The 15211-nt window shown below is 44.6% G+C and overlaps 1 protein-coding gene across 1 annotated transcript in view; it reads right to left on the reverse strand.

The window, feature by feature from the left end:
* The window catches only part of LOC311134136 (arf-GAP with GTPase, ANK repeat and PH domain-containing protein 1-like), a gene marked incomplete at its 5' end in the record, with an annotated part of 28446 nt that overhangs the window by 3777 nt on the left and 9458 nt on the right, over window positions 1–15211 (reverse strand). The window contains 12 exons of the mRNA XM_084167729.1: window positions 173–518; window positions 824–1046; window positions 1401–1491; window positions 1798–1949; window positions 2505–2564; window positions 3012–3149; window positions 3274–3396; window positions 5379–5544; window positions 5878–5982; window positions 6259–6345; window positions 14649–14813; window positions 15037–15158. Of these exons, the coding sequence (XP_084023855.1) occupies window positions 173–518; window positions 824–1046; window positions 1401–1491; window positions 1798–1949; window positions 2505–2564; window positions 3012–3149; window positions 3274–3396; window positions 5379–5544; window positions 5878–5982; window positions 6259–6345; window positions 14649–14813; window positions 15037–15158 (1778 nt within the window). The remainder of the gene's footprint in view (window positions 1–172; window positions 519–823; window positions 1047–1400; window positions 1492–1797; window positions 1950–2504; window positions 2565–3011; window positions 3150–3273; window positions 3397–5378; window positions 5545–5877; window positions 5983–6258; window positions 6346–14648; window positions 14814–15036; window positions 15159–15211) is intronic.

The raw sequence follows: 15211 nt of genomic DNA on the forward strand, positions 1-15211 counted from the left end.
GCTGTTTTTGGTCAAGTGTCACTTCAGTGTGATTCCCACCCCACTACATTATGTAAGTTATTTCTGCCATTCTTTGACTGTAGTGGCATGACGTCATGATGCCTCAAACCCAGAATGGAAGACAAAAAAATGTAAAAGCAGGATGAAGAGATGAGGAGGGACGTTCTCTCACCCAGACCAGCAGCTGGGTCATGACCACGTCGCCGAGCTGGCAGGCGGCGTGCAGCGCGGAGCAAGGCAGCAGGGGGGAGCCCCCCAGGGGAGAGCTGGGGGAGGCAGCAGGGGGGTGTGGAGAGAGGTGACCCCCTGGGGGAAGGGGGGCATTGATGTCATCCTTGTTGCTGTGGGCCAGGAGGAGGAGCAGGCGGGGGAGGTCCCTCTCCATCACGGCCGCCAGAAGACTGGCTGAGAGTGTGTTGACCTCTAACCCCTGGCTGGGGGAGAGGGAGGGCAGGGCCAGCAGAGCCACAAACAACCTCTGCTCGTACTTGGCCCGGATCCATGACTCCCGCTCCTCTCTGGGACCAGACACACATGGTTACAGAGACACACAGACACAGTTACAGAGACACGGTTACCAAGGGAACAGAGAGTGTGAATACAGGCATGTGTATGTAGTCAGACATCTTCACATTTCCTATTTCTACTACTAGCTCTAACACTTCTGTCAATGCAACTGCCTCCTCTTCAACAACAACAACTACAACATCAACAACTACAACTAATACTGCAACTGCAGTCCAGCAACTTGCCACTTATTCACACATTATGTGTCCTATACTCTGTCCCTCAGTGTCTCTCTCCCCTGTCCCCCAGTCCTCACCGGGTGGCGTCGGGCGTGGGTTTTCGACGGCCCAGCGTGCGTCCCTCCCAGATGCTGTTGGCCAGGTGGTTGCCGATGGCGCCCAGCACCAGGGTGAGTTCTCTGGGCAGGTCGTCCAGGTCCAGAGAGCGGACACGGGACAGGTGGGTGCCCAGGTTCCTGTGGATCCCTGAACACTCAATGCAGATCAGAGCCCCCAAGTTCAGACTGGCCCACGTTGGGTCTGAAAGAGGAGTGACAGCAGGTCTGGGATCAGACTATATAATAGACTAAACCGTGTACAGTACAGTGCATGCATAGGATTAACAGAGAGGAAATACAGAGATGGGATTAGAGTACCGGTATTACAATACAGCTTTATTCTGGGTAGGATTTATATGGGAGAAAGAGTGGAAGGATATGGAGAACGGAGGGGGTTCCACCCACACTGAAAACCAAGCTCAATGACATCAGTAAGATGGATGACAAACCAAGAAAGCAGAAAAAGCAACAGAGCACGAAAGGAAAGAGAAAGAGAATAGAGAGATATTAAGAGAGCAGCACAGAGAGACACAACCATCCGTAATAAATGACTTACTAGGTGCTTCACAGTCCACACAGAGGCTGTTGCCCTTGGCGTTACGGATAGCCTGCAGTGCCACAGCTTCACTCTGGCTGTTCTTACGAGCCTGTGGAACACACGCACAATTAGTCTCCTCAGTAACGGCTGGTTTCCAACACAAACACTTTTTCCACAGTGTGTGTGTGTGCGTGCATGTATGCGTGTGTGTTTGTGTGTGTGTTTGTGTGTGTGTGCATGTGTGTTTGTGTGTCTTTGTGTGTGTCTGCGTGTACGTGTGTGTGTGTGTGTACGTGTGTGTGTGTGTGTGTGTGTACGTGTGTGTGTGTGTGTACGTGTGTGTGTGTGTGTCTGCGTGTACGTGTGTGTGTGTGTCTGCGTGTACGTGTGTGTGTGTGTACGTCTGCATCCTTGCCTTGTTCTTGCTGCTCTCACACAGCTGCAGGCTGGCCAGGATCTGGCTTTCGATGGCTGTCACCCAGGAGTCCCTCTCCTCCACACTCTGGGCCTCGAAGTGCCACGTCTGGCCCGTGCTCGACACGATCAGAAAGTCAAAGTTATCCTCGTCTGATAACAGAACACATATAGTACACAGGCTTGTATTAGAGACAGTCAAATCATGATAAATAGGGCCCTGAGTTTTTCCCTGACCATGCGACCTGACCAGGAAAACAACATTGGGTCCAATCACGTCACATGCAGGATAAACTTATGACAAAGTACCACACAGTGGGTTCAGAGGGTTACTTCCTCCATCACAATGATGATTGGTGGTGGATCTCCAAACAACAAGTACCTGCTAAGTAGACATCGGCATGCAATATTGCATTGCTGTCATGGTGGACAAATGAAGATGTATGGAGTATATGGAGAGAAATCTTTTAATGAATGGAGATACAGTAGGTGCTTTATCTTAGAGACAGGCTCAAGAGGCTGCTCAATAAAAGCAGACACAGTGACAGAAAAATTGACAAACAGAAAAGCAGACAGTCAGACAAGACAGACAGGATGAAAAGCATGGCTGACAGGCAGGCAGGCAGACAGACAGACAGAAACAGACAGACAAACAGGGCTGACAGACAGACAGACAGACAGACAGACAGACAGAGAGTTCCTCATTACCTGTCTTGTTTATGTTTCTTAAGCTACCAAAGCTTTTTAGTTTCCACATTTTGCGCTTTGCTACAGGGTAAGAGATTAGCAGATCAGACATCCCAGGGAAGCAGAGAGAGAGAGAGAGAGAATAAAGGAGCACAGGAGGAAATGAGAGGGAGAGACAATAGATCAAAGTGATAAAGGCTGATATTTTGGAGAGAATAAGTAGAAATTCTAGCAGCAGGGCAAAGACTGAGATGAGACTAAGCTTTTTCTTTATACATCTGTTCAGTATTGACCTCTTTCTGATTCACTCTCAAATGAAGTTTTTCCTCATCCAAAGTCTATACGGTGGCAGAATTTAATGTGCAGTGTTCAGATAGAAATGTAATGTGTAGAACAGATATGATTATCTGTCATGAGTAGGGATCATCTGATCTCACATACATTTTATTGAATATCATACATTTATATCTGCAATGTTCTGAATGTTTCACCTCACTAAACCCTGTATACACTGTGTTGGAAGCTTACCATCTGCTTGGCCAATGGCTATGTCTCCTTTCTGGTTCATGCTCTTCTTCCTGCGATGCTTCTTCCTGTCAACCATTGGGGAGGCGGGGCCTGTATCTTTAGAGGAGGAGGGGCTGGACACCCCCTCGATGGCAGAGTCTGCCACAGTCACACAACCACAGGAAATAAGTTTGTGCCATATGGTATAATAGTACAAAAATAACTCATATCCACAATGACTCAAATAAGATAAGTCCACAGAGGACCAGAGTGTTGTACGTACCCACGCTTTGGGCCTTGTTAGAGAGAGTAGAGGGGCAGCGCTGCACCCCTCTGTTCCCCCCAGGAGACAACCCTCCTCCCGCCCCCTCCTCTACTGGCAGGAGGGTACTACCACTACCAGGGACTTTGGTGGAGAGAGCATCACATTTCAAAGAGATATTACATAAAGACACTCATGACAATTCAGTGATCAAAGCAAATAATGTATAGATATTGTAATGTAGATCACAAAAAAAGTTGTCAAGTTATTATTTCTGTTCTATGACATACAGTGCCTTCGGAAAGTATTCAGACCCCTTGACTTTTTCTACATTTTGTTAAGTTACAGCCTTATTCTAAAATTGATTACACACAATATCCCACAATGACAAAGCAAAAACTGGTTTTTAGAAATGTTTGTTAATTTATAATAAATAAATAAAACTGAAATAATACATTTACATAAGTATTCAGACCCTTTACTCAGTACTTTTTGAAGCACCTTTGGCAGCGATTACAGCATCGAGTCTTCTTGGGTATGACGCTTGGCACACCTGTATTTGGGGAGTTTCTCCCATTCTTCTCTGCAGATCCTCTCAAGCGCTGTCAGGTTGGATGGGGAGCGTTGCTGCACAGCTATTTCCAGGTCTCTCCAGAGATGTTTGATCGGGTTCAAGTCCAGGTTTTGGCTGGGCCACTCAAGGACATTCAGAGACTTGTCCCAAAGCCACTTCTGCGTTGTCTTGGCTGTGTGCTTAGGGTCATTGTCCTGTTGGAAGGTGAACCTTCACCCCAGTCTGAGTTCCTGAGCACTCTGGAGCAGGTTTTCATCAAGGATCTCTCTGTAATTTCCTCCGTTCATCTTTGCCTCGTACCTGACTAGTCTCCCAGTCCCTGCCACTGAAAAACATCCCCACAGCATGATGCTGCCACCACCATGCTTAATGGGTATTGTGTGTAGATTGCTGAGGAAAATGTTTTATTTAATAAATTTTAGAATAAGGCAAAAATGTGGAAAAAGTCAAGGGGTCTGAATACTTTCCAAAGGCACTGTAAGTGCAATGAGAGAGATGGATGAAAGAAAGGTTTGAAAAATAATACGTTACAGGGAGAATGATGGCAAAACAATGAGACACCAAGATGGCTAGAGAGAGTATGCACTAGATTAGGTTCAGAGAGAAGGAGAAATAGAAGGGGAGAGAAAAAGGGATAAAGAGAGAGATTGGCTGTCCTTGTGGAGCCTAGGGATGTGCCGAGTGGTCGGACAAAACGAGTATCGTAACGGATATGGGCAATTTTCTAGATACGATTATAAGTGTTTTTTGTAATTATCCGTGATCGGAAAAAAAAGTAATTTTCAAATGCCAGCATGCATCTTTCTCATGCTAGTCAGTCATGTACAAGGTTCTACGTGGTCTAAATAACTCAACTGGCTGGCTGTAAAGAGAAGGGAGGGCTGTACGTTGATCCTGCTGCTCTGATTGGATAGAGTGAAATTGTATTTCTCCGTCCACTCCCTTCATAATTCCACCCAATCAGATTTCCTTGCATGTTTTCGGTCTGATCATTTAGATTGCTGCTGCCTGCTACTATAATAAATCACATGGCCAGGACGTTTGCTATCAAGCTATTAATGTGCATAATATCTAACAAGCGGGGCAAGAGTAGGGAAAAAATATGAAACACTGATGCGCATTCTGACTGAGTGACAGCAAACTTGGCTGCTCGCTGCAAGTTGAGGACACACACAAAGACACATTTTACATTTACATTTTAGTCATTTAACAGACACTTATCCAGAGTGACATTTTGTGCATACATTTTAATACTTTTTTCATACTGGTCCCCCATGGGAATCCAACCCACAACCCTGACGCTGCAAGCACCATGCTCTACCAACTGAGCTAAACGGGACTACACACACACACACCTCTTCCGCGTGTTGCTCCTAATCTGCAGCTTTTTTGCAGTGAGTATTTTGCCAACATCTATTTAGGCATATTAAAACACTTACGTTTTTTCCGATCACGAATATCCTCAGATCCGACTATCAACTGTAAATTTACAGATACAATTACAAATACGAGTATGGCCATGTCGGCACACCCCTATTTGAGCCCCTCTCACCCGCGCTGGCCCCGTCAGGCCCCTGGACATCTTTGACCATGCCGTTGAGGCCGGGCGGAGGGCCACAGGAAGGGACGGCACCAGCGCGGGGCGGGCGTTTCCCTGGCACCTTCACAGTCACCCTCAGCAGGTCCATCTCTTTCCCATGGGCGTTCTGCACGTAATCCTGCCAGGTCAGGGGGAAAGGCCAACCATTAAAGCAGATATTTCTAACATATATAGTGGCACTGTAGCATGGTCCAAACCCATTCTGAGATTCAATACAGTGTTCATCAGGTTCAGCAGGTTACACAAACTATAACACTGTAGCCAACTCTGAGATTCAATGGGATTCAATATCCAACCATACTCCAAAGTCTTTGTCATAGAGCCAGAGGTTTTTCCTGTCAGGTCATGTGGAAGCTCTATCATAAATGTATGTCCCTGATCAGCTCTTTATGTGTGTCATTACAAACAGCTGGAATATAGTGTAGCACTTTGTGTCAGTGCATTGACTCACGTTGACGCTGGAGTGATAGGAGAGCATGCCGTTGTTGGACAGCGTGACGTATTTCTTCTTCCATTCCTTGTTGATGGAGTTCCCACTGCGCTTCAGCAGGATACTCTGGTGGAGGGAGACAGGGATGAGGGATAGAGGAGAGGAGACCAGGATAAGACACATTCTTTATCTGTTCTTTATTATCCTTCGTCCTTATGCCAAAAGAGCCTAGCAGGCTTCCACAAAATCCTCCTCAACAAAATTCTCAAAGGTAAGTCAAATCCCTCTCCTAGCTCCATGATGTTAGTTCATTGTCTGTGGTGAGCTCCTATAGATTACTGTGAGTTCCTCTCTACAGAGGGGAGCATCCAGCTCCTACAGGATGTACTGTCTGTCACCTACCTGTTTGATGGGAATGGAGCGTCCACTGCCCAGGTCTCCTGTCTTACCGTCTGTACTCCTCCTCTCTGAGTCACTACCCCTACGGCCCTGCAGACATGGCACAAGACAAACAACAAGAATAAACAGGTAAAGAGAGAAAGAGAGAAAGAGAGAAAGAGAGAAAGAGAGAGAAAGAGAGAAAGAGAGAAAGAGAGAAAGAAAGAAAGAAAGAAAGAAAGAAAGAAAGAAAGAAAGAAAGAAAGAAAGAAAGAAAGAAAGAAAGAAAGAAAGAAAGAAAGAAAGAAAGAAAGAAAGAAAGAAAGAAAGAAAGAAAGAAAGAAAGAAAGAAAGAAAGAAAGAAAGAAAGAAAAGAAAGAAAGAAAGAAAGAAAGAAAGAAAGAAAGAAACCAGATGGACATCATGAAAATGATCGGAGGAAGTTCAGGAGTAAAACCAATCAAAATATAATTATTGTAGAATTTGACTGTGTCCATAAAATGTAAATAGTATGTATGGGCTGGAAGTAGAGGCCTAAGCGTTGTTGTTCACTAGTTTACTCCAATTGGGGAAGGGGTGGTGGGGTTGGAAAGTAATGAAGGGAAATATAATTTTAAAAAGGATGTGTGTGTATGGATGTATATATACAGTGAGGGAAAAAAGTATTTGATCCCCTGCTGATTTTGTACGTTTGCCCACTGACAAAGACATGATCGGTCTATAATTTTAATGGTAGGTTTATTTGAATAGTGCGAGACAGAAAAACAACAACAAAAATCCTGACAAACGCATGTGAAAAATGTTATAAATTGATTTGCATATTAATGAGGGAAATAAGTATTTGACACCCTCTCAATAAGAAAGATTTCTGGCTCCCAGGTGTCTTTTATACAGGTAATGAGCTGAGATTAGGAGCACACTCTTAAAGGGAGTATTCCTAATCTCAGTTTGTTACCTGTATAAAAAGACACCTGTCCACAGAAGCAATCAATCAGATTCCAAACTCTCCACCATGGCCAAGACCAAAAAGCTTTCCAAGGATGTCAGGGACAAGATTGTAGACCTACACAAGGCTGGAATGGGCTACAAGACCATCGCCAAGCAGCTTGGTGAGAAGGTGACAACAGTTGGTGCGATTATTCGCAAATGGAAGAAACACAAAATAACTGTCAATCTCCCTCGGCCTGGGGCTCCATGCAAGATCTCACCTCGTGGAGTTGCAATGATCATGAGAACGGTGAGGAATCAGCCCATAACTACACGGGAGGATCTTGTCAATGATCTCAAGGCAGCTGGGACCATAGTCACCAAGAAAACAATTGGTAACACACTACGCCGTGAAGGACTGAAATCATGCAGCACCCGCAAGGTCCCCCTGCTCAAGAAAGCACATATACAGGCCCGTCTGAAGTTTGCCAATGAACATCTGAATGATTTAGAGGAGAACTGGGTGAAAGTGTTGTGGTCAGATGAGACCAAAATCGAGCTCTTTGCCATCAACTCAACTCGCCGTGTTTGGAGGACGAGGAATGCTGCCTATGACCCCAAGAACACCATCCCCACCGTCAAACATGGAGGTGGGAGCATTAAGCTTTGGGGGTGTTTTTCTGCTAAGGGGACGGGACAACTTCACTGCATCAAAAGGACGATGGACGGGGAAATGTACCGTCAAATCTTGGGTGAGAACCTCCTTCCCTCAGCCAGGGCATTGAAAATGGGTTGTGGATGGGTATTCCAGCATGACAATGACCCAAAACACACGGCCAAGGCAACAAAGGAGTGGCTCAAGAAGAAGCACATTAAGGTCCTAGAGTGGCCTAGCCAGTCTCCAGACCTTAATCCCATAGAAAATCTGTGGAGGGAGCTGAAGGTTCGAGTTGCCAAATGTCAGCCTCGAAACCTTAATGACTTGTAGAAGATCTGCAAAGAGGAGTGGGACAAAATCCCTCCTGAGATGTGTGCAAACCTGGTGGCCAACTACAAGAAACATCTGACCTCTGTGATTGCCAACAAGGGTTTTGCCACCAAGTACTAAGTCATGTTTTGCAGAGGGGTCAAATACTTATTTCCCTCATTAAAATGCAAATCAATTCATAACATTTTTGTCATGCATTTTTCTGGATTTTGTTGTTGTTATTCTGTCTCTCACTGTTCAAATATACCTACCATTAAAATTATAGACTGATCATGTCTTTGTCAGTGGGCAAACGTACAAAATCAGCAGGGGATCAAATACTTTTTTCCCCTCACTGTATATATATATATATACAGTGGGGAGAACAAGTATTTGATACACTGCCGATTTTGCAGGTTTTCCTACTTACAAAGCATGTAGAGGTCTGTAATTTTTATCATAGGTACACTTCAACTGTGAGAGACGGATCTAAAACAAAAATCCAGAAAATCACATTGTATGATTTTTAAGTAATTAATTTGCATTTTATTGCATGACATAAGTATTTGATACATCAGAAAAGCAGAACTTAATATTTGGTACAGAAACCTTTGTTTGCAATTACAGAGATCATACGTTTTCTGTAGGTCTTGACCAGGTTTGCACACACTGCAGCAGGGATTTTGGCCCACTCCTCCATACAGACCTTCTCCAGATCCTTCAGGTTTCGGGGCTGTCGCTGGGCAATACGGACTTTCAGCTCCCTCCAAAGATTTTCTATTGGGTTCAGGTCTGGAGACTGGCTAGGCCACTCCAGGACCTTGAGATGCTTCTTACGGAGCCACTCCTTAGTTGCCCTGGCTGTGTGTTTTGGGTCGTTGTCATGCTGGAAGACCCAGCCACGACCCATCTTCAATGCTCTTACTGAGGGAAGGAGGTTGTTGGCCAAGATCTCGCGATACATGGCCCCATCCATCCTCCCCTCAATACGGTGCAGTCGTCCTGTCCCCTTTGCAGAAAAGCATCCCCAAAGAATGATGTTTCCACCTCCATGCTTCACGGTTGGGATGGTGTTCTTGGGGTTGTACTCATCCTTCTTCTTCCACCAAACACGGCGAGTGGAGTTTAGACCAAAAAGCTATATTTTTGTCTCATCAGACCACATGACCTTCTCCCATTCCTCCTCTGGATCATCCAGATGGTCATTTGCAAACTTCAGATGGGCCTGGACATGCGCTGGCTTGAGCAGGGGAACCTTGCGTGCGCTGCAGGATTTTAATCCATGACGGCGTAGTGTGTTACTAATGGTTTTCTTTGAGACTGTGGTCCCAGCTCTCTTCAGGTCATTGACCAGGTCCTGCCGTGTAGTTCTGGGCTGATCCCTCACCTTCCTCATGATCATTGATGCCCCACGAGGTGAGATCTTGCATGGAGCCCCAGACCGAGGGTGATTGACCGTCATCTTGAACTTCTTCCATTTTCTAATAATTGCGCCAACAGTTGTTGCCTTCTCACCAAGCTGCTTGCCTATTGTCCTGTAGCCCATCCCAGCCTTGTGGAGGTCTACAATTTTATCCCTGATGTCCTTACACAGCTCTCTGGTCTTGGCCATTGTGGAGAGGTTGGAGTCTGTTTGATTGAGTGTGTGGACAGGTGTCTTTTATACAGGTAACGAGTTCAAACAGGTGCAGTTAATAAAGGTAATGAGTGGAGAACAGGAGGGCTTCTTAAAGAAAAACTAACAGGTCTGTGAGAGCCGGAATTCTTACTGGTTGGTAGGTGATCAAATACTTATGTCATGCAATAAAATGCAAATGAATTACTTAAAAATCATACAATGTGATTTTCTGGATTTTTGTTTTAGATTCCGTCTCTCACAGTTGAAGTGTACCTATGATAAAAATTACAGACCTCTACATGCTTTGCAAGTAGGAAAACCTGCAAAATCGGCAGTGTATCAAATACTTGTTCTCCCCACTGTATATATACACATACATACAGTGAGGTCAGACAAGCTCATATGTAAAAAAAAATATATATATTGATTAAAGAAAATAGAGGTGTAGATAATAGTATTAAATCAATTTGTGAGAATGATTTATGCCTGTTTGAGTAGAAAGTGTACTCTTTTGCTTTAGGATTATATGCTTGCCAAGCATCAATGAGGTGAGGTTGTCATTAAAAAATCATGGTAAACACTATTATTGCACACAGAGTGAGTCCATGGAATTTATTATGTGACTTGTTAAGCACAGTTTTACTCCTGAACTTGTTTAGGCTTGCCATAACAAAGGGGTTGAATACTTTTTGACTCAAGACATTTCAGCTTTTCTTTTTTTAAATTAATTTGTAAACATTTCTAAAAACATAATTCCACTTTGAAATTATGGGGTATTGTGTGTAGGCCAGTGACAAAAAAATCCCAATTTAATATATTTTAAATTCAGGCTGTAAAAACAACATTTGGAAAAATCAAGGGGTGTGAATGTTTATTGCATATATTCTGTCTGAATTGCAATTGTATTTGAAGCGGGCCCTCAAGTGCTGGCCTATGCAAGCAATCATTCTGACAATTATATCATGGAGTCAAAACTTGATTTTGGAAAGAAGGCCAAAATTGAATACCACAACTATAATACAGTGAGGGAAAAAAGTATTTGATCCCCTGCTGATTTTGTACGTTTGCCCACTGACAAAAAAATGATCAGTCTATAATTTTAATGGTAGGTTTATTTGAACAGTGTGAGACAGAATAACAACAAAAAAATCCAGAAAAACGCATGTCAAAAATGTTATAAATTGATTTGCATTTTAATGAGGGAAATAAGTATTTGACCCCCTCTCAATCAGAAAGATTTCTGGCTCCCAGGTGTCTTTTATACAGGTAACGAGCTGAGATTAGGAGCACACTCTTAAAGGGAGTGCTCCTAATCTCAGTTTGTTACCTGTATAAAAGACACCTGTCCACAGAAGCAATCAATCAACCAGATTCCAAACTCTCCACCATAGCCAAGACCAAAGAGCTCTCCAAGGATGTCAGGGACAAGATTGTAGACCTACACAAGGCTGGAATGGGCTACAAGACCATCGCCAAGCAGCTTGGTGAGAAGGTGACAACAGTTGGTGCGATTATTCGCAAATGGAAGAAACACAAAAGAACTGTCAATCTCCCTCGGCCTGGGGCTCCATGCAAGATCTCACCTCGTGGAGTTGCAATGATCATGAGAACGGTGAGGAATCAGCCCAAAACTACATGGGAGGATCTTGTCAATGATCTCAAGGCAGCTGGGACCATAGTCACCAAGAAAACAATTGGTAACACACTACGCCGTGAAGGACTGAAATCCTGCAGCGCCCGCAAGGTCCCCCTGCTCAAGAAAGCACATATACATGCCCGTCTGAAGTTTGCCAATGAACATCTGAATGATTCAGAGGAGAACTGGGTGAAAGTGTTGTGGTCGGATGAGACCAAAATTGAACTCTTTGGCATCAACTCAACTTGCCGTGTTTGGAGGAGGAGGAATGCTGCCTATGACCCCAAGAACACCATCCCCACCATACATGGAGGTGGAAACATTATGCTTTGGGGGTGTTTTTCTGCTAAGGGGACAGGACAACTTCACCGCATCAAAGGGACGATGGACAGGGCCATGTACCGTCAAATCTTGGGTGAGAACCTCCTTCCCTCAGCCAGGGCATTGAAAATGGGTTGTGGATGGGTATTCCAGCATGACAATGACCCAAAACACACGGCCAAGGCAACAAAGGAGTGGCTCAAGAAGAAGCACATTATCCTGCAGCACGCAAGGTCCCCCTGCGCACGCAAGGTCCCCCAGCGCACGCAAGGTCCCCCTGCTCAAGCCAGCGCATGTCCAGGCCCGTCTGAAGTTTGCCAATGACCATCTGGATGATCCAGAGGAGGAATGGGAGAAGGTCATGTGGTCTGATGAGACAAAAATAGAGCTTTTTGGTCTAAACTCCACTCGCCGTGTTTGGAGGAAGAAGAAGGATGAGTACAACCCCAAGAACACCATCCCAACCGTGAAGCATGGAGGTGGAAACATCATTCTTTGGGGATGCTTTTCTGCAAAGGGGACAGGACGACTGCACCGTATTGAGGGGAGGATGGATGGGGCCAAGTATCGCGAGATCTTGGCCAACAACCTCCATCCCTCAATAAGAGCATTGAAGATGGGTCATGGCTGGGTCTTCCAGCATGACAACGACCCAAAACACACAGCCAGGGCAACTAAGGAGTGGCTCCGTAAGAAGCATCTCAAGGTCCTGGAGTGGCCTAGCCAGTCTCCAGACCTCAACCCAATAGAACATCTTTGGAGGGAGCTGAAAGTCTAATAATACAATGTGATTTTCTGGATTTTTGATTTAGATTCCGTCTCTCACAGTTGAAGTGTACCTATGACAAAAATTACAGACCTCTACATGCTTTGTAAGTAGGAAAACCTGCAAAATCGGCAGTGTATCAAATATTTGTTCTCTCCACTGTATATATGTATGTATGTATATATATGTGTGTGTATGTGTGTGTATGTATGTGTATATGTGTATGTATGTATATACAGTGAGGGAAAAAAGTATTTGATCCCCTGCTGATTTTGTACGTTTGCCCACTGACAAAGAAATGATCAGTCTATAATTTTAATGGTAGGTATATTTGAACAGTGAGAGACAGAATAACAACAATAAAAAATGTTATACATTGATTTGCATTTTAATGAGGGAAATAAGTATATGACCCCTCTGCAAAACATGACTTAGTACTTGGTGGCAAAACCCTTGTTGTCAATCACAGAGGCCAGACGTTTCTTGTAGTTGGCCACCAGGTTTGCACACATCTCAGGAGGGATTTTGTCCCACTCCTCTTTGCAGATCTTCTCCAAGTCATTAAGGTTTCGAGGCTGACGTTTGGCAACTCGAACCTTCAGCTCCCTCCTCAGATTTTCTATGGGATTAAGGTCTGGAGACTGGCTAGGCCACTCTAGGACCTTAATGTGCTTCTTCTTGAGCCACTCCTTTGTTGCCTTGGCCGTGTGTTTTGGGTCATTGTCATGCTGGAATACCCATCCACGACCCATTTTCAATGCCCTGGCTGAGGGAAGGAGGTTCTCACCCAAGATTTGACGGTGCATGGCCCCGTCCATCGTCCCTTTGATGCGGTGAAGTTGTCCTGTCTCCTTAGCAGAAAAACACCCCCAAAGCATAATGTTTCCACCTCCATGTTTGACGGTGGGGATGGTGTTCTTGGGGTCATAGGCAGCATTCCTCCTCCTCCAAACACGGCGAGTTGAGTTGATGCCAAAGAGCTCGATTTTGGTCTCATCTGACCACAACACTTTCACCCAGTTCTCCTCTGAATCATTCAGATGTTCATTGGCAAACTTCAGACGGGCCTGTATATGTGCTTTCTTGAGCAGGGGGACCTTGCGGGGCTGCAGGATTTCAGTCCTTCACGGCGTAGTGTGTTACCAATTGTTTTTTTGGTGACTATGGTCCCAGCTGCCTTGAGATCATTGACAAGATTCTCTGTGTAGTTCTGGGCTGATTCCTCACCGTTCTCATGATCATTGCAACTCCACAAGGTGAGATCTTGCATGGAGCCCCAGGCCGAGGCAGATTGACAGTTCTTTTGTGTTTCTTCCATTTGTGAATAATCGCACCAACTGTTGTCACCTTCTCACCAAGCTGCTTGGCGATGGTCTTGTAGCCCATTCCAGCCTTGTGTAGGTCTACAATCTTGTCCCTGACATCCTTGGAGAGCTCTTTGGTCTTGGCCATGGTGGAGAGTTTGGAATCTGATTGATTGATTGCTTCTGTGGACAGGTGTCTTTTATACAGGTAACAAGCTGAGATTAGGAGCACTCCCTTTAAAAGTGTGCTCCTAATCTCAGCTCGTTACCTGTATAAAAGACACCTGGGAGCCAGAAATCTTTCTGACTGAAAGGGGGTCAAATACTTATTTCCCTCATTAAAATGCAAATCAATTTATAACATTCTTGACATGCGTTTTTCTGGATTTTTTTGTTGTTATTCTGTCTCTCACTGTTCAAATAAACCTACCATTAAAATGATAGACTGATAATTTCTTTGTCAGTGGGCAAACTTACAAAATCAGCAGGGGATCAAATACTTTTTTCCCTCACTGTATATATATATATATATATATATATATATATATATATATATATATATATTTGCGAGAAAAAAACCATATGGAGGATTGGAAGTGATGCAGACAATTGCATTGATGGAAGTTACAATCTATCTGAAATATTAAAGCTGATCTACCCCCTAAGAAAAAAAAAGAAAAAAAGAAAGAAAGAAAGAGAGAGAGAGAACTATTATACAGACTGAGAGTGAAGGAAAAGGCACAAGAGATGGACTATAATCCATGAACAGAGCTAAGAAGATTACATTTCAAAGAAAGCACAGGGGACCTTATGGATGGGTCAATGAGGAAACTAAGTCAGTAAAAGTGTGTGTGTGTGGTTGGTTGGTATGTTACCGTGAAGCGGGAGCCGGTGCGTCGCCGGTTGGCACTGCGGACAGACCCTGGGGTGGCGTTGCCCAGCCTCTCCCCCCCTGCTGCCCCACCAATCTCCTTATGACTGATCACTGGGGTGGAGGGTAGGGAGGATGAGTAGTCACTGCTCTGACCACCGTTACTGGCCTGAGAGAGAGACACACAGAGAGCGAGAGAAACAAAAACAAAGAAACAGAAAGTGCCAGACAGCAAAAAGGAGAAAAGAGAGAGATTACATAGAGCAAAGAAAGACAGCTGAATATGTGGAAAAATCGGGTCCAAAAATCTGGTCAAACAGTACCATCCTATTAATTTGGACCAGTGTCTTATCTCCAGTATGAAGGACTAGAGGCCAGAGTTGCTGCTGTACCTGCCCAGGGAAGACTCCTGACACTGGGGTAGAGCCTTCAGAGTGACTGGGGGAGTTGGGCAGGGATTTACAGGAGGCCAGTTGAGCTGCCTGCTTCTTCACTGCCATGATCTTCTGGGCAGCTGTGGTAAGTAGAGAGAGGACAAATACAAACATTACTCTCCTTAGACAGTCA

The sequence above is a fragment of the Coregonus lavaretus genome (assembly GCF_964263955.1).
Source record: "Coregonus lavaretus genome assembly, chromosome: 8".
Lineage (NCBI taxonomy): Eukaryota > Metazoa > Chordata > Actinopteri > Salmoniformes > Salmonidae > Coregonus > Coregonus lavaretus.